At 44.2% G+C, this 24,045-nt stretch overlaps 1 protein-coding gene across 1 annotated transcript in view; it reads right to left on the bottom strand.

Moving 5' to 3' along the window:
- TLL2 (tolloid like 2) overlaps positions 1–24,045 on the bottom strand; it is an 85,252-nt gene that overhangs the window by 51,904 nt on the left and 9,303 nt on the right. The window contains exon 2 of the mRNA XM_054382079.1: positions 1,335–1,445. Within this exon, the coding sequence (XP_054238054.1) occupies positions 1,335–1,445 (111 nt within the window). The remainder of the gene's footprint in view (positions 1–1,334; positions 1,446–24,045) is intronic.

Below are 24,045 nucleotides of genomic sequence, written 5' to 3'. Positions count from 1 at the left end.
TCCCCCTTATAGGGCAGGTGAACACAGAGATCCCTCTGTGCATGCTCTGCAGAAAGCATGACAGTCATGGGGGCTGCCCATTTGTCAGCTTCCACTTCCTAAGGAGCATTTGTCCAGGGGGACAAATGAAGCTTGTCAGAGATGAGGACAAGGACAAGTGAGTGATGTGGCATCACCATTCACCTAATTCAAAGCATCGTATGACACACCAGCCTTGCCTCAGTCAGTAAAACGTGCACAGAAGAGACTAGGAGCAACAACACAACATGAGCCATGGCTGTAAGAGACCAGTACCTGTGGTACCTGATACATATCATTAAAAAAATCAGTACATTTGTCAGATGGAACAGGTCTGGCACCAGTTCCAAGCAAAAGAAATGTGCTAGGCAGGACAACTGAAAAAGCCACCAGAGCAAACTGACACAGTTAAACCTTGTCTGGCTTTGCTTCCCTTGTAGTTTCTTAATCTAGCTTCAGGAAATGACAAAGGGAATGCGGAAGAGATGAAATGCTGCCTGTACCATTTATTTAGTCCTCATTTTCTTATTTATCTTCTGCTCTGAATGCAACCTAATCCTAATTGCCTATCACCTCAGAAAGAGTCCCAGCCCAAAACATGGTATGGCACAACAACACAGGACAACTGATTTTGCAGTGTGAAGAACTGGATAGCCCTTCTCTGCCCAGAATGTCAGCTGTATGAGTTTAATCAGTTACACTGGCATCAAAAGCATGCCTGTGTGTTGGATGTGTCATCTTTCATGCTTACTCCAACAGGAAGCTGGAGCACTGACCCCCGGAATAGGACCTACACAATGCTTAGATGCTCTGAAGCCAAAGCTAGGCAATCACAAGGATACAAAACCAGCCACCAGTCCTTACAAACAATACAGTATGAGCTGAGACGCACACAGGTCACACATTTCGGTGACTGCTGTCTCTACCCAACCTGCTTGCTCAATCCATTAAGATCATACACTGCACAAAAGGAAGGTGAGGACAGTGAGAGTCAAAACATAACATCAAACTGACTGTCCCTATTTCAAATACATTTCCTGTCAAATTTGTAAAAGGGAGTTTCTTGTAGAAAGAGATCAGTGCTGTGAATTTGAAGATCTTCTCCCTCAGACAGGACAAGATCCTTTACATCAAATTGCTATTTGTTTTCTGTTTAACAAAGTTCAGAGTGGGATCCCACCTCAGTCACATAACTAAGCTCTGCATGCACCTTCCTGCCAGTTGGAATAGGCATCATGAATGAGAGGGAGCTCCTTCCTCACCGAGGATAAAACCAGGGAAACGAAGGCATCATCACCCGAGGGTGGTGCCCTTACCTGAAGTGTGTCTTGCATTTCCATCTGAGTGCTTTGTTAAGTCATCAGTTCTGTCTATTTGAAACAGCTTCAGATCGTCTTCATCTAAAGCGATATCTCCCCAAAAGGCAGCTGGAGAGAAACAAACTGCAATTAGTTTAGTTTTTATTTTGGAAGGAAAGTACGGTTTTCATGTTGCCTGCACCACACCTAAAAGGTGATGATACTCCATGGACCAGAAAAAGGTAACACACAGCTGTAATTTTAAAGGTACAGACGAGTGGACATTGGTGGAGGCCAGGTGACAGCATTTAAGTTAAGCCACTGTGAAGACCCACCAAAAAGAGCTGTTCAACTGGGATTCCTCATGTTGCTGATTGTTACAGGTCTGCCTCTCAATCAAACACTAATGTGATTGGGTTCACATTAAAGCCTAAAAGGAGGACAATCATCAGTACTTGCCTAGTTAGTGTGAACAAGTTAGCTAAGTTGCCCATCAGATCCTGAGATGTTGTACTACCCCCAGGCCAACAATTTGCATAGAACAGGAGGACACTGGTAGAGGCCTCAAGCTCAGCAACATACACCTAAAGGCAGGACAGTACACTGCCTGGACAGGGACAGTAGGACAGGCAGGACAGTAGGATGCTGTCAGCCAGCAGGACCTCATACACATAGTTAGCACTCAGATACACTGCGTTGCTTTAAATCCAAGCTGAGAATCAGCCTGCTGTTTCCACTTCAATGGAGCACTGCCAGTTATTTGTCCCCTTGAGGATCAATTACCCACACTTAAGTCTGCAGAGTTTTTCATTTTGCAAAGGTCCTTGAGTTTTAGCCAGAAGCCATGAAAATAATGTAAACAAACTGATACCTTGACATTCACAGCTCAGAGAAACAAAACCAGAAATCATCTGAGTGGAAAAAATTATACCCCAGGAGTATCCTGACTGAGCTGATGCTGCACAGTGCATAGATAATATTTTGAGAATTTGTACAAAGTAAACACAAGTGAGGAAGCAGTTGATTGAGCAGATCTTTCAGAGACAACAGGTTACAAACAGAGCTGTTAAAACTCATAAGAGAAACTTCTGTACACTGATGAAAAACAAACAAACAAAAAAAAAAACCCTCAGTAAATTATTCAATGGAACAAGACAAACAACAAGACAACTCAGTAAACCAGACAAAGAGTCATGTCTGCAAGAGTGACCAGATTTGATGGAACAATTTTTTTCTTCTCTTGTTAAGTCAACAGCATTTACATTACTTGGGGAGGAAAAACATCCCACTGCTACATTACCAACATCACTGATCCAAGTATGTTAGGCCTGAGAAACCAATGGGTTTTAATGATCATCTTACTTTTACTGTCAAGACCAAATGAAATGTGAACCTTTGTCTGAATAGCAGAAATCTGCAATCATATCTGTGGCAACTGAATGATGAAAGGTTAACTCAGAGAGTGTCTTCTGATACATGATACCAATTCTGATACAGTACTTGCCTCCTCTATTCTGCATCTCAGCACCTCAGTCAGTACAATAGGATTTGCCAGTGTCACTGTTCTGGGACATGGGAAGGGTGAGAAGCCTTTGCCTGCTGCTGGGCGTATCCCAGGTGCCACAAACTGCCCTAGCCAAGAGCTGCTATGAGCAGCAAAGCCCTGGCACAAGCAGAGATGCACTCAGATGCTTCTCCCTTTCCCCTGAACAAAGCTGTCTTCCTCTGGTTACCTAGCTACAGCAGAGGAATGGGAGACAGCCTCAAAGGAGGATGGTTCTGGCTTTTTGGTTGGGTCTTCTTAACAGTGACACCAAACCCCAGAGTACGGAAACACAGCAACAACTCCAGAAGAGACTGTAGTTAGCACAGACAAACCTACACACAGACTGACATCAATTATACCTAGGACAAAGCCACCATTTTCTACACAAACACAAAATGTGGGCCAACTTCTTGGCAATCCAAGCCCTCACAATAAACAGAGGAGTACCTAAAATACTGTCAGATTCCCGCCAGCCAACAAGTCAAATGGCTAAACATCTCAAGCTGATTGGGAATGGCCAGTGGAAGAAAGCAGAAACATATGCTCCTGTGACTGCACTTTGAAGAAAGGGCATTTTATCCATCCAGAGACATTATTTGTTCAAGATAATGTAGCAGTCAGGGGGCAAAGATGCAAATGGCATCCCATGCCATCTGATTCCCTCTCCAGCCTCATTTGGTAAGTCACTATTATATTGGCCCTACCCTCCTGCCAAACCTACCATCCCTTTTCAGCCTGAGACCATCACTTCAGCTTTGTCATCACTTTAGGCTCTCCATGGCTCTTTTCCTTTAGAAAGTTTGTTTCTCAGACTGAAGTACAGCGTGCCAAAACCCAGCTTTCAGAACAAGCCTGTAGCATGGATTTACATCAACAGAATTGTTACATTTTCCTTCCCGATGGAAGGCAGCAGTTTTCTCGCAGCCTAGCAATGGAATCTCTTTCTGTTACAAAGCCATACATCATCCTGAAAGATGGCCCACTACAAAAGCTGGATTTGCCTAGCATTTATTTCCAGCACTTTGCAATCCCAGGGTCCAGGGGAACCATGATTTATCACAGTCCCAAACCAGCTGAACAACTTTCCTCGTTAGAAGTTCTGGCTGAGAATGCTGCACTGCAACTTCTCCTGTGCTGTCAAAGGCTCCTTCCTAAAGGCACGCAAGCCTGAAAGATGCTTGCTTCCAACCCAAGGGAGCTGTCCCACAGGAAAGCCCAAGTACTTTATTTTAAAGGGTCACAAGTTCAGAGACTGCTGGCAAAAGAAGCATCTCAAAGCATCCTTTCTGATTTCCTTTACCAAGATCTCCTTTTTAATTTAATGTGGGAGGACTTCCAAAACAGAAAACAAAAGCAAAAATTGAAGTCTCTGAACAGCAGGCTCACAAACTTGGAAACCAGTATTTCTCTTGGCAGAGAGCTCCACAGTGTACAACCAGGTGCAAACTCTTAACGCTCAGTGCAACAGTGTGCCAGCTTTTCTTTTAAAAGAAGCATTAATTGCTCTCTGAACAGAGCAGCTCTTACTGAGGTTGATGGAGCCAATATGAGAGAGTTTGCTTCTATGCTGGACTAGTAACCTGTACCAAGTACCCCAAATGTTTAACCTCACCACCTCTCAGCATATGCAACCAGACAGCATTTGTCTGTTGGGGCAAAGAGAAGGATGACCGTGTTTTACAAACAAACCCAGCACCCAAATGAAAAAAGCAGCTTGGCAAGCTGTCTTCATTTTCAGCACATTTCTCTCCCAGGAAAACAGTCCACGTGCTGGTGTCTGCATTGCGTGCTGAGCACAGAGGTGCCATGACGCCTAGAAGGTACGGCAGAATGCACTGGGAAGAACTCCTTCCACACAGAGGACAGGCTGAACAGTTTCTCCAGGTGCTTCACACACAGCCACATAGTTCAAATTTACTAATGCCTTCACAGTCCTTGTTCTACACAGCAACTTTCTGGAGATGCTCTGTCAGGCTCCCACTCCAGAGCAGGGTGACTGATTTCTGAAATCTTCACCACTCCTTCCTCCACAACACCTCCAAACAATTCCCTTCTCTGCTTGCCTTTTCCCTTTTTCCCTAGCTCTGAGTAGCATAATAGGATTTCAGGGAAGAAAAATAGTTTTGCTGTCTCTTAGAAGAATTCAATACAAAGGTGTTCACGAAAGTTTAAAATATTCTTTTTCCATGAAAAGTGTGTTTCATCCAGGACATTTAGCAAAATTCTTGTTCTTTCTATTTTCTTTTCCTTTCCTTTCTTTCTTTTTTTTTTTTTTTTAATCAAAGACAAGTAGGAAAAAAAAAATCACCAAAAAAAGCTTCTAGTATTCAACCAGAAAACTGAGTATCATTGTTCTTAAAAGTACATATTAACACAAAATGTAGCATCATGGTTTGTTAAAAAACAGGTTGATCTCCTAACACGTAAATACCTGGGGATGGAGTTTGAACTAATCTCCAGCCACCAAGCTGGAACAAAACCTTCATCCATTTGCCTACCAGGACCCCTTGCCAGGAAGCCCCCAATGCTGCATCAGTATGATGACACAGTTCAGCAGAGCAGTCACCCTCTGGGCACTAAGGGAGACAACTGCAATTTTCTGCATAGCACCCATCAGGACCAGCTGTGACAAAGATTTACAGAAAAAGAGGCCCTGGAAACAGGCATATCATGGCATTTGGAAAGCTCCATCCAACCCACTCCACCTCAGACATAGCCTCTTCTACTAGATGAATCTTTTATTAAGAAATGGCAACTTTTAGGTGCCATGAATGGGATAGACATAGGACTATGCCCTCTAACTGGAGCCAAAGGAGCCTTCCTTTTGCGGGGCCAGAGTCATGCTAAGTTAGCGTATGTCGTCAGCTCAGGGGTTTCATCTGAACTCTCAGCCCCTCTGCACAGTTACTGACAGAATTCATAACAGTTCTTCCAGTTTAGTTTTAACAGTTTTCTTGGAAGGACTTTACCCTTGTTCAGCAGGTTTCCCCACAGTGCAGTACAGCAATGAGCACAGAAAACAAATAGCAACTTGAACCCGAGTAGATGAATCAGACTTGTTTCACTCACCAATACTCGCAACCGAGACTCAGTTTCTGCTGGTGTTCACAATCTCTGTGCATAGATGATAGCTTGGTTCCCAAGCAGGGAAGCCTCATGACTGCTTGTGCTGGTCCAAAATATTCAAGGAAGAAGCATTTGCAAAATCAACCTTGGCATCTTGAATTTTGTGAGCATCATCAGGTACCCTGCCTGTGTCTGCCTTACACAGACTCAATTCTGTCAGCCAAGTGATGAGCACACCATCTGTTTGTGGCTCACAGTGCAACCGCAGGATGTACTCTGAATCTATCCATGAGATCAATCCATTACATTTATTTGTAAGGGATTACATCTATCATCACCTAGATCTCTGCTCTCCACCATCTGCATTGCTAGAAGATCCTAGGGCACCAGCACCCCTTGTTCTACAGTTGATTTACCATATCCAAATAGTACAAGGGAAAAACAATGCCCCACTTCAGCAACATGAGCTCCAGACAAGAAGTGTTGGGCACATGCAGACACAGGTAGGCAATAATGAGTGCCACCTCCTGGCAAACAACAATATGACTATGCATGCACTGGCAAAAACATGCAAGTTATTTTTGAGCATTTGCTGAAGCTTCCCAACTTGACAAGCCTGAGTGCTCAGAGATTTAATTTTCAGTGCTGGCCACACTTTCATTAGGACTAATACTCTGCAGTCTAACAATAAATAAACAAATCAGCCAACAGATCAAAGTGCATTCCCAGCACCTTTATATTTCTTTCTTCACAGCAAGACAGGTCTGCTCCTGTTGCTGAACCACCTGCTGGCACAGGAGCCAGCAGAACAGTATTCTAAAGTATGCTAAGATTTACACCTTGAAGAAAACATTCCTTTGGAGAACATAACTGTATCAGAAGGACAAGCAAGGACTTCAAATAAGGCAGAAATCAGTGAAAGAAGAGAAACAAAATATCCCAAACTAACACTTTGGAAATAGGGCCAGATCCTGAGCATCAAACACTCAAGCCAAAGGAGGATGTGAAACAATCAGCAATAATGAGTAAAAGAAAAGCCCAGGATCATCATACTCATCCATTACATTTTTATCTGGATCAGTTTGTTTCTCTTCAGCAGGAGTGATCAGAAGGGGATAAGCCCGTTTGAAGGCTCTGGCAGTAAACCCCTCTATACAGCAAGGGTGTCTAGAACCAGAGTTGGTGTCTGGCATCAGCAAAATTTCCTGGAAATAGGGACATAGCTATTTAGTTTTCAGTGGGCAGAAGTTCCCCTGCCCAGTCAACATTTCATTTCAGAAACAAGTCTCATTTTGTAGAGGAATGTCTTAAGAAGATGGTCCATTTCTAAATGGCAACAAATATTTCAAAAACACCAGAACATCCTGGGAATCAGAGTTGGAATTCCTGTTCAGACTAGGAACATGAATAGCCTAAATTGTAATGTGCAGTGCTCCCACAGCACACTCTCTTGGGAAGTTATCTACAGGAGAACAAATCAGGCTGGAAATTCTAATTCACGTTCAATGAATTTCCTTTCCTGAAAGGTGACAATGCAGGAACAAAGAAATACTTTGGGCTTGAATTTGTCCAGAGCTGCAAATTCACACATGAGCCTACACAATGACCAGCTTTAAGGAACAATACACCCTCTCTGAATGCTGAATGACATGTTATTTCAACCAAGAACCAGAAAATTTGGTGGTATGATTATAGTGCCTGTAGTAATTAGGTTAGGTGAAAGATTTTTTCATTTTAATGTTCAGAACTCTCCTGCTGCTGGTTGTTTCCTCACTCAAAGCTTTCATGTTTTCTGCATCAACATGGAAGTCACTCCAATTCAGTGTCTATAAATCCATTCCTGCTAATATGAGCAACACAGGAGGGCATACGTGAACACACAGATCTGGAAACCATGACACAGGCAGCAAAGCAGCTCCCTCTATGGGCTCTTCAATGGTTAAACACCTGCCTCTTCATAAGGCTTACCGCAGGGGGATGGTTGCTGCTTAACACTTCAGACCACCTTGCAGGATTAAGGATGCAATTCTCCTGTAATGTGATGTGCAAAACACAAGAGACTGGCTTAACCTCTCCTATTTCCCTGTGCCACCACTCCAAAGTGAGATTCTTCCTCTTCAACTTTTGCTACCTCATCATTTCTTCCTTCCACACTAGTATCTAGCTCTTGGCTGGACACCATCCCATCCCACCCTTGCCTGGGCATCTCTATCACTTACTGTTTGAGGGAGCAGTCTGCACATAAGGTAGGCTATAAAACCCCCATATTTTGCTGTACTGAGCTAGTGGACTATGAAGCAATGTCTCTTTAGAGCATCCAGGGATGATAAGAAAGGACACATCTCTTGTCTTTAGCGACCTACATCTATAAACCGAGCAGATGATATCTTCTTGGCCTGTAGAAGAGAGTGCAAGGAAATTGCTTTTAAGCAGCACTAGTGTTCATAGTGTGTCTGTTCTCCAAGTTACATGAAGTTCAGAGCTGCACAGAGTAAAAGCCAGTGGTGACTCAGAAGAGATCTTGTATCTTCTCTTTAAGCCAACAGCTGGGCAAGAAGCCATTGCCAAAAACAAAACAAAAAACCAAACCCTTGATTTGCCAACTTCATGTAATTTAACCAATTCAAACATTGTTTCTTCTGTCCTAGCTGGTTTAAGAAATGCCAAACCCAGAATTTGCACAAAGCTGCATTCACTTTCTCCTCTTCCTGACCCACTTGATTGCAAGGGATTTAAGCAACACCTAGTGCTAACCTTGCACCAAGAGATGGTTATACAGACAAATACTTTTTAAACAAAATAGTTCTTTCTTGCAGTATCCCGCATCATAGTAATAATGCACAACACACAGAAGCTGGGCATGGCCACAGTACTCAAATTGCCAATAAAGATGGGAGCTGCTGCATCCAATTAATCCAAAGCTTCAGCCTGCTCTACATCCTCTAGCCCTGCACTAGTCAACATCTTCAGTAATTTGTTATGGAAATCAACAGAAGAAACAAACTTTCCAGGACTGCCAAACCTTGAACTGCTGGGCAGACAGCAGTGCTTTTTCCTTATAGCAGCATGGTGTGTTGAAACTCCCTCTTGCACTGCAAAATGTTTAAACACCCTTAGACAGGACTGTCACAGCTCCTTTTTGGAAGGGAAATAGCGTAAAGCCTCATATTCAGCCAGATTTAAGGGAAAGCTCTAGCATCCAACCAAATGAACATCTCCAACATAAAATTTGTGAGGAAATGCTCTAGTCAGAGAGAGATAGAACATGGCAGGTTGAGCTACATCTGAGCTTACAGGAGTTGGCTTCTGAAACTCCTTGATGTTTCCAAATCCTCCCTCAGAGAGGTAGAAGGAAAGTAATACACAACACCCCCCAAAAAGCAGCTGGTGCAAGCCAGCTAAGCTGTCACAAAGATAGCACTGATCAGGTGCAGCTTTTCACAAAAAGTACGGACAGGACACAGATGGCAGCTGGATCATAATGCAGGGAAAGAGGAGCCACACATAATTCTCTCCCTCTTTGACAGTCAGCAAGTGGTCAAGGCAAGTCCTGGCCTCCTATAACTTTTGACACACCCTGCTCAAAATTTATTCTGACTAAATAAAAGCAGCAGAGACTAACCTAGCCACTGGGCATCGCCTTCCCTTGCCAACACCTCCACTGTGCAGTTCATACAGCTCTCAACCTCAGTAGAAGTGGGAACCAGGAAACAAAACCTCAAGCAGATAAAAGCATTTCATGCCCTGATTCTACATTATAGGACACATAAATAGCGCAGTGACACTACTTGACAGAGGCAGCACCTTTCCTGAGTGCCTACAAAGTGATCTGTGTTGGCTCAACTTGCAAGGCAGCCACACTGGCTTGGAAATTCAGTGCTGCTTCAGTTGCCCTTTAAGAGCAGAAGATGGCAAGGTTCTGGGTAATGAAATCCAAGAATGGCTTTGTCAATTAATTATGGAGAAAGCTGTACCATGCAAGCCCCGTCTCACATCCTCTATCATTTTTGCTGCTCAATATAACTTTAATTAATCTTTCCTTTGGTAATTTGAAGGAAGGGTGAGCACACTGCAAACACCCACTGAGTATTAAATTGATTTCCTGTTTTATAGTCCTCTCTTCATCCCTATTGGTTTAGCTGTGATTTGTGGTCCTTCACTTGGAGGTATTTTTTTCTACACTAATATAATCCAAAGCTCCAAGCAGCAATCACATCCAGAAAAAGTAACACTTTGCACAGCTGATTGCTTCAGCCCAGCTTTCACCAGCACACAGTGGATTCTCTCTTGCCCCCCTTTTCCCTCCCCCACCAATTCAAAGCAAGCACCTTATCTCCATAGCTTTCAGCATTTTTGCCTAAAAAAAAAAATTGACAATGTGTTTGTCCTAACTAAACAATTAGGTCCTTGTAGTTTCCTGCCTGCCATTTTTAATAGTGCATCTTAATTATCAATGCACTAATTTAAAGCCTATTCCACTTGCAAACATGACATCCAAGCTGAGGTACCAGGCTGATCTTGTACTATAGATATCTGGACCTAAAACCGGAAGGCAGGAATACAAAGCTCAGTTGAGCTCCCTCCTAGATGTCTGGACCTAAAACCAGAAGGCAGGAATACAAAGCTCAGTTGAGCTCCCTCCACCTACCTCAATGAGAGACACCATCTTACCTTAGGCTTATGAGGCTGAAAGCAAGATCTTTAGCATCAAGCACACCCCACTGCACAAGCCCAGTCTGGGGTAGCAGGATAATAAAGACAACTGACTGCAGCCTAGTTGTGCAGCAGTGGAACTGCTCTTTTCAAAGCACCTCCTTCCCTTCTGGCCCTGACTTTCAGCAATCAACATTTAAGACTGGAGGCAGTTAGGAATCACCCACTCATCTCAGCATCACCTCAAGGACAAGCACAGGGACCTGGTGCCATCACAATTTCTGTCTCAAGCATTCAGGTCCTTGTTCTTGCTACTACAGGTTAGGAGACCTTGACCTAAAACACTTGCACAGCCCTCAGCAGCTGTCCCACAAGACAAAATTTCTGAGCCTTCTGGCCACCAGTTTCAGTCTTCTGGGAGGACACAATCCAGGTCAGGCTTTCTCCTTAGGTAATTCTTACACCATGAGACTTGCCCTGGATTTATTCCTCTAAATTACGTTAAGGAGAATGGCAGAAGAAAATATAAGACTAAAACTGCTCTAACCCTAAATTTGATTTGGAATGGTGCAGTGGCTACATGCTGTCCCCTCACTGAGGACATTTCACCAGCCATGCCGCCCATGAAGCAAAGTGAACCATTACAGCTTATTTAACTGCATCGTTTGGGGAGCAATGTTCTTCCACCAGGCAGCCTGACAAACTATATGTCAAAATATCCCTGTTGTTATCCAAAGCACTGCAGTAGGAGAATGGGTGACCCCAAAGAGACAGGCAGGAAATTCATTGCCACCTGCCCACCTATAGAAGAAACTGGCTTATGGCAAAAATGAGCAGAAGTGGAGCCATTAACTGAGATGCATCCTCAAAAAAGGAAGGTAGCAATCCAGATCTAGTTGGAGTAAACTTAAAGGCAGGCTGACAATTTAAAACCACATGGTCCTGGATGAAAGGGGAGATAGTTCATGACAGGTCACATCTATTCAAAGCCCAGACAAGGAAAGAAACATTGACTCATTTTACTCATTGTTCTTTATCCACCAACACGAGAAGTGTTGCAGCACTATCAGAAGAAAGAAAAGAAATGGACAGCAGGCAGGAAAGAAATGGGAGCTATTTACAGAGGATAGCTAATCTGAGCTGTTTACAGACTTACTCTCCGAGAGCTCAGGGATGGGAGGGTGGCAGGGGGGTGGTTTCAGCCATTAAAATACAACGTGAGAATCCATTAATTTTCCATAGAAACAATGTCGTCATAGAAGCGAGACAAATCCAATCAGTCATGCAAATGTGCTGATGTTAAATTCTCAGGCCTGGGTAGGGACTTCGGGTTGCCAAAATCACAACAATGAAGAGATCAGAATGAGATTAGCAGCCAGAGTGCCTGCAGCACTGAATGGCATGGTGGGGGCATGGCATGCAACCAAAGGCACCCACAGACTATAGCGCGGTTCATGCCCTAGGCCAGCCATAGATGTCCCAGCAGAACACACCAAAAAGAAACATCACCCTTGCTTGAGATCTCAGGAACTGGGTAAATGCCACATTCCTGCCCTGCAAATGAGCAAGGACCATCACAGACCACTGAGCTCACTCCAGGGAATGAAAGGCTGAGCACCCCACAGGACTGGGAGTCTTGCGAGCCACAAAATTACAGCATCAAGGAAAAGCAAGAGGTGATAGCAGGGGAAGCGGGTGACTGTGTCTCATAGTGCAACACAACAAAGCAGTAGGCAACACAAGCAAAAAGACCAAATGCACAACAAAAGGAGACCAGCAGTTTTATCTTCTTTCCTCCCTTTTCCCTCTAAAAATCGAACTTGAAATACGCTCCCCAACTACTACACAGAAAACTACAGCAGCACCTCAAGGAGGAGGAGTGGAAATTTCTCACCCTGGCAGCAGAGCACAGCCCTTCCTTGCGAAGAATCCAGCCACCATCCTGGACTGGCCTCACCACAAGTATTTAGGAGTTAAAAATAACCTCTCAAAATGAAGCGCTCCACCCCCTGCAGCACGCAAACCATGACTAGGGTAACGCCTGTGATCAAGAGGCTTCCGGATACGTCTCACTGCATGCAAACACGGTTCAAAGAGACACATGAACAAAACCAAAAAAGTAGAGGTCAAAATACATCCCAAGAGATGCTTCACCCAGGTTCATCCATAAGCCGCAATACCAATATTTTTCATCACAAACAGCTGTTTGGCTCACCTGTTAAGTTTGAAAACTATTTGGTTTACATTGGAAGCCTTTGCTGCTACAGCAAAGGGAATCCCCTTTGCATAGGGGCTGCCCATGCTTCTGGGCTGGCTGCCGGTGCCCATGAGCCTGGGGAACAGCTCAGCCCGTCAGTGTCTGAGAAGGGGCACTTGTACCTGCACTATGCACTTCAGGGAAACTCCCCACATCACCAACTTACTCAGAATCAGGTGTTCGCCAACTCACCTTGGACACAGAAACCTGACCTCTAACACCAGGTAATCCAAAGAGGTGGCTTTCCCAGAAAAGGACAATCCTGTAGGATACAGCAGTGCCCCAGATGGGAACTGTACTTCTAGCTCAGTGCAACATGGCACAAAGCACAGGCTGCTGCAAGAACACATGGTCCATGGAGACAACTGGGCCCTCTAAGCTACCCCGTTACCTCTGGTCATGTCCTGCCTGTTTTAAACTCCTACAAGAAAGCCTGAAAATACAGTGCCTTTTCTCATCACTCATATAAAGAAACAGGATATCTTGCTTCCCTTTCTGCAACTCTTAAGCCTGGTCAGCAGCCTATTCAAATACCTCTCTGGATTTGCACCTTTAAAGACGCAGGGCAGAGGATGCAGCCAGCCAGCCCACCCCAACAGACATTCCTCAAGGCTGTTTTATGATGGTGAGCATCACAAGACCATCAACAGCACAACCATATGTTAACACTGCACTGTGCAGACATCTCTACACAGCACCCAAAATCATACTGCTGCCCTTGTAGCAGAGATTCTCATCCTGCCATCACCTACTTTCGGGTGGTTGCTTCTGATGACCCAAAACCTCTTCCTTTCCAATCAGTCCTATTAGCAGTGCTTCCTGCACTCTGCTTTCACTGCTTCTTCACCGTTTTCTGAACCCAAATGCCATAAACTCTCCATTCTTCATCTTTGAGTATTACTGTCACATATCATCTAAACTCAGCCACCCAAACATCCACAGCAACCATCACTGCAGTCTCAGCAAATCAGTTGGCACATGTAAAGTCAATGGTGTCAATATTCAAGACCATCTTTTATTATCCAAGCCATACACACCACAATGAGCATCTAGGACTGTGTAGCAAAACAATCCTCCCAATATACAAAGCTCCACAAAGACTTACATTTCAGAGGCTGTCACAGATCCTGTTACAGAGACATCAGGTTCGGGTGCAATTTCTCCCCATACAAAGTTGCTCTCAAGATTCACATCCAAAAGCCACAGCGATCACAAAGTTTGCTTTCCTCACCAAGATCTAATTACTCTCTGTTTACTAAGATTGCTCAGAAAGGTGTTGAATTGAATTGTGTTCTGATTGGACCTGAGAGCTTTAAACCAATGTGTCAATACACCAGCATACAGGTGAAAGGCACTAGCAAGGGAGTCACAGACATACAGTCTAATGTTGACAAAACTGATCCTTCACCAGCAGTGAGCAATCAGGAAAGCAGCAAAAGGTTAAGTGTCATTACATCCATTCATCTTATTCATGCAGTGGGTGCCCATGAGAAGGTGGTCTTTGTCAACAGACATCCTGTAACATTCTGGTTCTCTGTTTCTCTTCAAGCACTTAACTACATCTGGGTGAGGATGTGCTCCCCACTTCCCAAGCAAGCCAGCTGCACCCTTCACTCGCTCAGACATCAATGACAAAAGCCTGCTCAAAATATGCATCTGTTTCACGTACGGCTCATACAGCTAATTTAAACACTTCCCATATGCTGCCAAAAAGCTGTGACCAAATGCCACTTACAAATAAATGGGGAGATTGTCTGGCTTCCACAGAGAAAAGTTTCATCACAGCTCAGAGCAACAGCTCCTTTGTTCCCAGGTCTGCCTGGGCTTCTCTAGCTCCTTCTACAGTCAGATGCTGATAGGTCCAAACTCTTGCTCCCACCCAGGATTGTGCCACCACAGAAACACACTTCATGGCCCACAGTGAGCAGGCTTTGGAAAAGATCCAAAATGAGCACCTCAACCTGTGAAGATCTACCAGGTAAGAGAATTTACTTACTCACAAGAAAGGCAGGCATTTTGCTCAGAGCTCACCCTGACATTACCATTGGGTGTCAGGCTGTAGCTGTTAGAGCTCCTTCAAAGCATGAATGAAGTTCTGGGGCTCCATGTAAGCTATAATTTCACATTTCCACACTTTGCTGTGCCATCAGAAATTTGCATCTCACTTTTAACGTGTCCATTGTGGCTTCCTGCACAAGTGCAACCTAGCAATAGGTCATTTGCCATGTTACAGCTAAACTGCAGCCAGACTAATGGTCAGTAGCTGGGTAAATGGGAGGACTGAGCAGGTAACTAAGTAAGGCTTTCAACTCAGGGGTACTGCTCTCCAAAAGGTAGATCTGGTGAGGGAAGCAGACAAATACCTCTACTTGGAAAGGAAGGGGAGGTTACTAGTATTTAAAACATTAAAGGGGAAAGTACATGGATGCCACTAACTTTCCCTGTCAATAATGACATGTTATACTTGCACACTAAGAAAGTGCAGTGCAGCACAGCATCTGTGCCAACAGAAACAGGCCTCACACAGTAAAAGCCACCTCATCTCTGTAGATAAAGCCTGCTGAAGTAGACACCAAACAGATGTTCCAAAGAGCCACACAAAGATATGTTTCTCAGCATGTCCTGAAGAAGCAAAGCCATTTTTCTTGCAAAGAAACCCAAGATAGAACTGGATGTCTCAGCTGCTCCTCCCAGTGCTCCACCGTTAGACAGACCATCTGCTGCTGGCCAGTTCCAAGGTGCTGGAATTATCTTCCCTCTCTTGTGGGTGAAGGTTTTCAAGTCCTCGTTACTTCACAAGGCAGTCAGGCTACAGAAAGAGCAGCTGAACCAAGCAAAGAAGAGAGCATTCAGCTCCAAGTTCATTGCACATTGGATTGTTTCCCATCACTCAAAGCAAGGGGATTCACATCCACCAAGCTATCCAACTCCTATATCTAGTGGCCATCCCAAAGCCTCTCTTCCCTCTTTCAAGTAGCTGTCTGGGACCATAGACAGAGTTAAGTAGAAGTCCCGCCCCTGAATCTGATGTGGGGAGAAGCACATGAAAAATCACTCATGCAATTGATTCACATGGTTTCCATCTTTCATAAATTCATATGCATAAAGGAGAGGCATCAGATTTGCACTTAACTGACCGAGACAGCTGCAGAGTTCCATAAGCACTAAGTGCTGCAGGCAGAAGCCACTCCTCATGTAATCCTGTTAAACAGCTGGAATAAATAGAAATGCTATGTGATTGAGCATGCTAAAAGCAGCCACCTCTGCTTCCTCCACTGTTAGTGCAGGGTCCTCTCCAGTTCAGCCTCTTCCCATGGGTCCAAATTACAGGAGTTATTTTGTGCCCTGAACTCTGCAGGAAGCCTGGAGCACATGCAACTATGATGCTACAGTAATGGGAGGCTACCCTCACAGAGTGCTAGGAACATAAACAGGCTTTCCATTGTAGTTTGTCTCCTCATAGTAAGATGCAACTTGTGGGGATATCAGGGCAGAACACACAAGTTTTCTCATAAACAGGAATCTCTACACTGGAGATTTGGTATAGAAGGAAAATCAACACACTGCCACCTCCAAAGGCAAAGTGGTAGAATTCACACAAAATACAATTGCTAGTAGATCCTCTGCCATGATGCCACTCAGCTGTCTAAAAGACAGAGGATTTTTTCATCCTTGCTCAGCATGTACCTCCCTGGCTCTGCAAGAGAAGAGAAAGGATCCCTCCCTGTCAGCATCAGTCCCCTTCACCCCACAGCTGGATCTGTTCCAGAAGCAGCATCACACAATTGTATAATTAGTGACTATCACAATGCATAAGCAGGGTTGGACTGAAGGTGCAAAGGCGAATTTAATTTTTGACATTTCCCAGTATTAATAAAATGCCTTTACAGGTGGAGTGAAGATAGCTTCCTACCCTGACAAGTTGTTGTGCCCTCTGGATAGCAAACAGTCTTGTGTCAGGAGCGTGCCTGTCTTTGAAGTGGGAGGTTGCAGTTTAACAAAAGCAGAGAGCAAGGGGGAGAGGTGACAGAGCTGCTCCAAGGCAGTTGCCAGGATTTAACAGTGCCAGTAGGGTCTCCCTGCATTCGCCTTGCTGTGAGGCGGTGAAGCTTTTTTGGCCCAGGCTCTGAAAACACTTCCCAGGACCAGGCAGACTAATGTCAGGAAAAACTCCAGCCCAAAGAACTGCAAACGAAAAACTAGTTCCAGTTTCCCACAGCCTTAGGCCCGACCTTGCTATAAGCATATCTGGGCATCAACAGGAGGCAGAGTCACCAACCTTGCTGATTCCTGTGCCAGCTCTGGATCAGCGGAAAGCAAAATGCAAGCACTTTCCAGAAGGGCTGCCCTATCAAAATGCGTTTTCAGCTACTGAGCTATTGTAACAACCCAGCAGCCAGAGATCTGCTCCCCCTCCTGTCAGCTGTCCTTCTGCAGCCATCAACACCACAGTTTTTAACCCATCAAACATCAGTGCTTCCCTGCATGGTACACACCTGCACTTCGATATTAACCTTACACAAGATTAAAAGCACCATAAGCAGTGTTGCCTAACATGAAGGTTCCAAGTTGTACTATTCCAACTGCCCTCCCAATTTTGCACAGATCTGCAGTATAGTGGGGAGCACCACTCCTCAAACACCTGCAAGAGAGGGCTGAGCTCCCTCACCATCAGACACTGAAGGGCTGAGAGCAGGAAAATCCGTTGGCAAAAAGGGGTATTAGCAGGATCTGGAAGTCTGAAGAAGTTCAGAAATTGAATATTTAAGATAGTCCAGAAATCATAACTCAGTTGCTCCCAACCATTCCTCAAACAAAGCAATCAGCACATGACAATTGCTTCTGCACACTCAACTATATAAGTAGCCTCATGTCCATGCTTCATCATTTATCAGGACATTACTGCCCCACCATCTTCATCAGACACACTCAAATACTCCACACTTAAGAGTCATGCAGTATATACACCACTCCTGAGAGATGTTGATATGATGGAGACTGTTGAACTACAGTGCTGACAGAGGGATGACATAAACACATCATCATCAAGATCCTTAAGTTTTTGTGTCCCTAGCTGCAATTAAAAATATTCTGTCATCACCACAAAGAAAAGGTTTGCATCCAGCAGAGAGATTTATATTTTGTTTGCATTCAATGCTGGTTAGGCAGGATAAGTATAGCTCATAGTGTCCTTTCACATCATAGTGTCCCTACCATGGGACATGGCATAGTTTTCACATGGGAAATGGGTATCATCAGATGGGGAACTAGCATTTCTATTGCTGGTGATAGCCTCACATGCTAAGCTTGGTTTTGTTTCTTCACCGCGTCTGGGTGCACTGGAAAGGTTACAAGATTGGTTATACATGATGGCACAACAGGTCAAAGAGCAAGAGAAATACGCTTCCCTGGTCTTATTGCTAGTAGGCCCTTTGATATCCACAGATTGAAAATCAATGACTCATATGAAACCTCATCTGCTCCACTAGTCCTAGATACAGTGACTAGAAACAGCCAGTGGGAAGTTTGTGGATGACAACCCAAAGAACTTGACAGATCTAGAAGCAATAAATAAAATACAGAAATATTCACAAGGGGGGAAAAAAAGCAAAACAAACAAACAAAAAACCCAAACCAAAACCAACAAAAAACCAAACAGCAACAACAACAACAGTGCATTGCCCTAAATACACATGCTTCTACCATCAGCAGGGTTCACACACAGTTTATACTGCGTATAAACTACCACACCACAAGGAGGTGTGCTGTCACTGCATGCTTTCCAGGTGCCACTGGAATGAGGTCAGGTTGTGGACTTCCACAAGCTAGGAGGTGCTCCTATTAATTGCTCTCCTCTGCTCTTCACTAGGCAACCCTAGCTCCTAAGTAGAATTTCAAACTAGCTGAAAGCCATTTCTAAGCTCATATAATCAAAGCTTCTCTCTGGACTGGCATGCTCTGGGTTCAGGGCAAGCCACGGAACCAACTCACCCACAGCCCTGCCTCCATATTTACTTTTGTTGACACTGGTGGAGAATGTGTATCTACTCTTACACATCTCAACCTCTCCACCCTGTTCAACACAGCTGACTGAGCACTGCTAGAGAGCTGCTGCTGACACTATGAAGATTGTCCTTTTTATTCTTAACCTCACTAGTTCACCTGCTGACTGTCCATGTGATGATCACCACCAGCAGGCACCTGTAGACATCAAAATGCAGAGTTACCCATACGGCCCATATGGCCATATCACAACCGGGACTGGATAAAGAATAACTTCTCATCTTTTGCAGGGGTCTAGTAGTAAAGGCACAATGTTCTTCCCTGAAATTTTAGGCCAACACAAACACAAGATGCTTCTGAAACCATGATGCTTTCTGAAGCCATGCTTGCAACCACAAAAACATAACAGGATTTTCAAACTTCCAGTACTAGAAGATCTCCAGATACTATTGGGGTGAGTATATTCCCTTCCTACACTGTCTTTCCTCCCATCACCTCCCACCACAATTTGTTAGACACTTACCCAGAGAGGAAAGGTGATGGGGGAGCAATGGCATGCACCACCTCTGGTCATCCCCTCTCCACTGTAAGTTAGTTAATGGTCACATTCAAAATTATCCCTCAAGCCTGATAGGTCCAATACTCAACTGCAAAATGTGCAGCAGAGAAGGACTAAGCAATTTCTATGAGGGCTGGAGCTTGGATGCTACTGTCCTCAACATCTCCCCTCCTTTCCCCAACCAGTGTGATCTTGGAGTTCTTAATGAAAGGATTTTCCTGTAGTAGCAGAGGATGGATATTTCCTCTGTTAAAAGCAGCTATGTTCCTCTGAATCTCCCCCACATAGAGACAACAGTTGGGAGGCTTTGGTCTTAGACAAGAACGGAAACTAGCTGACAACACCAACCAAACCTCTGCCACACTTGATACATTGACTCGCACATGGGTAAGGAAAGAGTAAAGAGATGCTGCAGCTAAGCTCTGGGTCTGCTCATCTCAGGAGATGATGAATGCTAAAAGCTTATGAAGCTTCAAAAACAAAGCATCTTGAAGACAAAGCTATCCAAGATCACTAAAAACAATGAACCATCTCTGGCTCAGGGATTGTGGCGTCTACTACAGTCAAGGAGACTTTCTGGATGTATCCCTCAGTTTTACCCTGCTCTTCTATACCTCCTTTGGCATTTACTGCTGACCCAATGGAAGCAGTCTACTAAGTTTGTTCTGAGGCAGATCAGCCATTCTTAACAGTATGTTTCTATGGGATCATTTTAGCTTTAGCAAAGCTCCAAATAAATAGAACAGATTTATAAAAGCTCTTTAGAAAGTATTTCCCAAGTGCTCATCCATACCTCTGCACTCCCAACAACGTTTTAAGTTCTGGTCTGAGCTGCCTTTGTTGGAAAAGAATTTTTACAGAGGACCTTCAGTAAAGCAGCAGGATGTAATCATTTCTCTGGGATGTTCCTAGAGAGAAGACACAGTAAAACCTGCAGTATGTTGGGCATTGGATGACAGAGTAAGGTATAAGCAGGGAAGGAATAACGTGGTTACCAGCTGGGAAACTGCTGAACATGCAGAGCCACAGAGCAGTCTTCATGGCTGGAAAGCTTCTGCAGTTCCCCTCAGTTGCAGTTCCATTCTGCCCCAGCTCAGAGAGTAAAAATAACAGACTGGATCATTCCTACCAAAGCCCAAAGCACCACCAATAGTTTCAGGAATGGAGAGGATATTCAGAAGAACTTGCTTTGCAGGGCCTAACTTCCAGGCAGCAAGAGAGCAAGAAAGAAAATGCAAGGCTGAAATCACCCCTAGACACATTCAGCTCACTCAAAGCTTCCAGCAGGGGGATTTAGCAGAGCTTAAAGCAGTTCTCTGTGACTCTTTGTCACAGGAGTGTAGGTACAAACAAACCGAAGCTGGGACAAAGGGAGTCAACAGGTTTTTTATTAGTAAAAAGTTAATCGGCTTAAAGTGTGCAACTAAATAAGCAAAGCTTACATTAAAGTGACCCACCAAGAAAAGATGCCATGGAAATAAAGTTATAGGAAATACAATATAGTCTCTATGTTCTTTTGTAATCCAGCTTGATAAATATTCATGATTCTGGGTTAATGGGGTACCCAGCTCTCAGCCACCACAATAGTTTTTTGTTTATTCTCAAGACCATGAACTTTGGAACCATGAACCTGAATTTCAGGACTTCGCATTTATGCATGTTAGCAAAATTCAGGCCAAGGCAGGGGGATTGAGACAATGCCAGGACCTTGCCTTGTGATGTGTAATGGAGGCTGCTGGCAGGTTTTTGATAATAAGTAACAACAGCCTCAGGATGCACATAACTTGTGTATCCATCATGCCCTCTGCCTCACCATCAGCAGGAGAGAAAAGGTACCACCTGCAACACAACCCCATCCCTCACCTCCAGCCCCTCCAACAACATGGCTCGTTCCAGAATTTCTCTCTCTAAAGGACAATGGCATCCTCAGGTCAGCCCTTAAGGGAGCAGCTGCCTGCATCATATAGCAGCACCATGAAGCAGACAAGAGATTTGTTCCTTACACAGGAAAGAAGACCTGCATACCCCTAAACACAATCCTTTCAGCCTTCATATTAACTGAAAAGAGACTTTGGCATTCTGAAAACAGTTCTGCAATGAAGAGATCACCAAGCTCCAAGACCTGCATTCCCATTGGATAGAAAATGTCCATGCAAAGCATATTTAAAGAGCCCCAAGCCTCCATAGCCCTCCCCACATCCAGTTGCTCCTGATAGCAGCATTGACAGCTTTCCCAGTTTTGCTCTGAGATTTTGCAACTTGTATTAACATGCAGAGATTACTGTTCCCTCTTTTAAGATATGTTTAGAGTCTTTGGGGTTAATGAAGGATATGAGGAAATTTTTTTAAAAACCCAACAAACAAATAAAACCAAAACCGTAACAGCCATAGAAATTGAAAGGTCAAACCCTTGAAAGAAATAATAAGGAAAACAACTTTAAATGTTGGACTGAATGCACTTTTAAGACTTTTGAGCTTATTGGTTTGTTTCCTTACATATGCTCACAACTTAAAGCAAAGACTATGAACTGGCAAGGTCTTCAGGAGTTTCCTGATGCACATCACTCAAAGTATTGACTCACTTCCCTACAAAAATGTCCCACATTCTCCCACATAATGTAGTGAACAACGAAAGCAAGCCTTCAAAAAGCCTGGCATCAAACAGTCAGGACCTGTTTTCCTGAAAGTTAGGAGCACAGCTCTCCACTCCACGTCACTGTGGATCAGTCTTCCAGGACTACAAAAAGACCTTAAACCCTGAGGGGTCAGCAAAGGGGTACATCTGCTTATTTTAGGGACAGTGCAGCCTAAGATTTGTAAATTAGTAGGATCTGATCTTCATGTATCTTCCTTTAGGACAACCTAGATGACAAACCTTGCCACAGTGAGCTTTATTTCTCATTTTGGCAGGGCTCCTCATTCTGATCAGCTGAACCTGAGCAGTAATATGATAGGCAGTGCAAAGGCCAACCTTCAGACTACAGTTTCCTGTAAGAAGACAAAAGTCTAAAATAATGACATTTCCTTAGATTTTAAGTCTTTGACATTTCATTTGCAATATTTCTGCACAGGACTGCCATAACATATTCATATACAAAGAAGAGGAATTCAGCAAGAACCATGAAAGCTGACAAATTAATACAAAATATTAAGTTGTACTTTTGGAAGGAAAATTGTTTCTCCAACTGGTGAAATATTTGCCTTGAATCCCAGCCAGGCTCTGTCTAAAAATCAAATACATTAGTAAACAACAACAGCCTTCTCAAAATTGAGGTATCCTGCTCAGAGCATGCAGGTTCACAGTGATAAGACAAGAAACAATGGGTTCAAACTTGAACATAGAAGATTTCACCTCAACATGAGGAGAAACTTCTTTACAGTGAGGGTGACAGAGCACTGGAACAGGCTGCCCAGAGAGGTTGTAGAGACTCCTTCTCTGGAGCCTTTCAAAACCCACCTGGATGCGTTCCTGTGTGGACTACCCTAAGTGATCCTGCTCTGGCAGGGGGGTTGGACCTGATGATCTCTTGAGGTCCCTTCCAACCTCTCATACACTGTGATACTGTGATTTAGCATTCACCTTCGTAATATTTTATCTTTGCCATAGCTGCACTAGCACAAAGGTGGCTGCCTGAAGGGATGAACACACAAATCTGCAGAGGAGGGGAACTCATTGGGATGAAAACACTTTCCACATTGCCTGTGTGGAATTTTGCACAGAATGTCCTGTACCTTTTGAACCAGGGGACATCCCCATGCTCTCGCACCCAGCTCCAAGAGCATGCCTCTTCCCCTCACACTTGCCACAATCTACATCCATAACGATGTAGGTGGGACATGGGACAGCACAAACCTAGCAGCTCCTTCCATTTCACACCAGGCAGAGGTGTGGTGATGAAAGTCACAGGGCGTTCAAAAGCATCAGGGCCCAGCTGCCAGCATTGCCCAGGGGGACAGAATAAGCAGGCACACTTGATGGCTTGAGGGTCTCCATTTCACGCATGCTTGCAGACTCCATGGCAAACGTGTCACACCTCTGTCAGGAGGTGAGGGATCGTACAGTTAGTAAAGAGGGGAAAAGGACAGGACATGCTCTTCTCAATATCAAGAAGAAAGAAGGCAACCAGAAGGTTTTACTCCACATGTCAACATCCCATTACTAACCAGCAGTTTACCTAGACAACAAAGCTTTCCAAGAAAAGGCAGAAACTTGGGCACTTGAGCAATAGCCCTGGGAGACCCCAGCTCTCTGACCAGGAAACGGCAAAAAAAACCCCAACCCAGCATATCACATATCACTTTCCTACTGAAGCATGACAAAGAAGAGAATATATGGCAGAAGAGGCCAAAGAGGGGAAAAACCAGAAATCAATAGGATCTAACAGAGCGTGACAGAAAATCACTTCCCCCATAAAAAGAGGTTACTTGCCAGGTTAATGAATCTTTTCTGTTCTGTACTTAGACACCCAGGAAATGGAAGGGGTCACAGGAGCCATGTGGGTGGGAATGCAATCCCTAGAACATGCTTTCAAGAACAATCAAAGGTTAGAGATTAAATCCAGGCAGCGGTCAACTGCACAACACAGCAGCAGCTTGATACACAGGCCAGCTGCATCTCAGAGGGTCACTGAGCAAAACACACTTC

Source organism: Indicator indicator, chromosome 7 (assembly GCF_027791375.1).
Source record: "Indicator indicator isolate 239-I01 chromosome 7, UM_Iind_1.1, whole genome shotgun sequence".
Classification (NCBI taxonomy): Eukaryota; Metazoa; Chordata; class Aves; order Piciformes; family Indicatoridae; genus Indicator; species Indicator indicator.
Note: the sequence above shows the minus strand (reverse complement) of the source record. Positions and strands in the feature narration are given on the sequence as shown.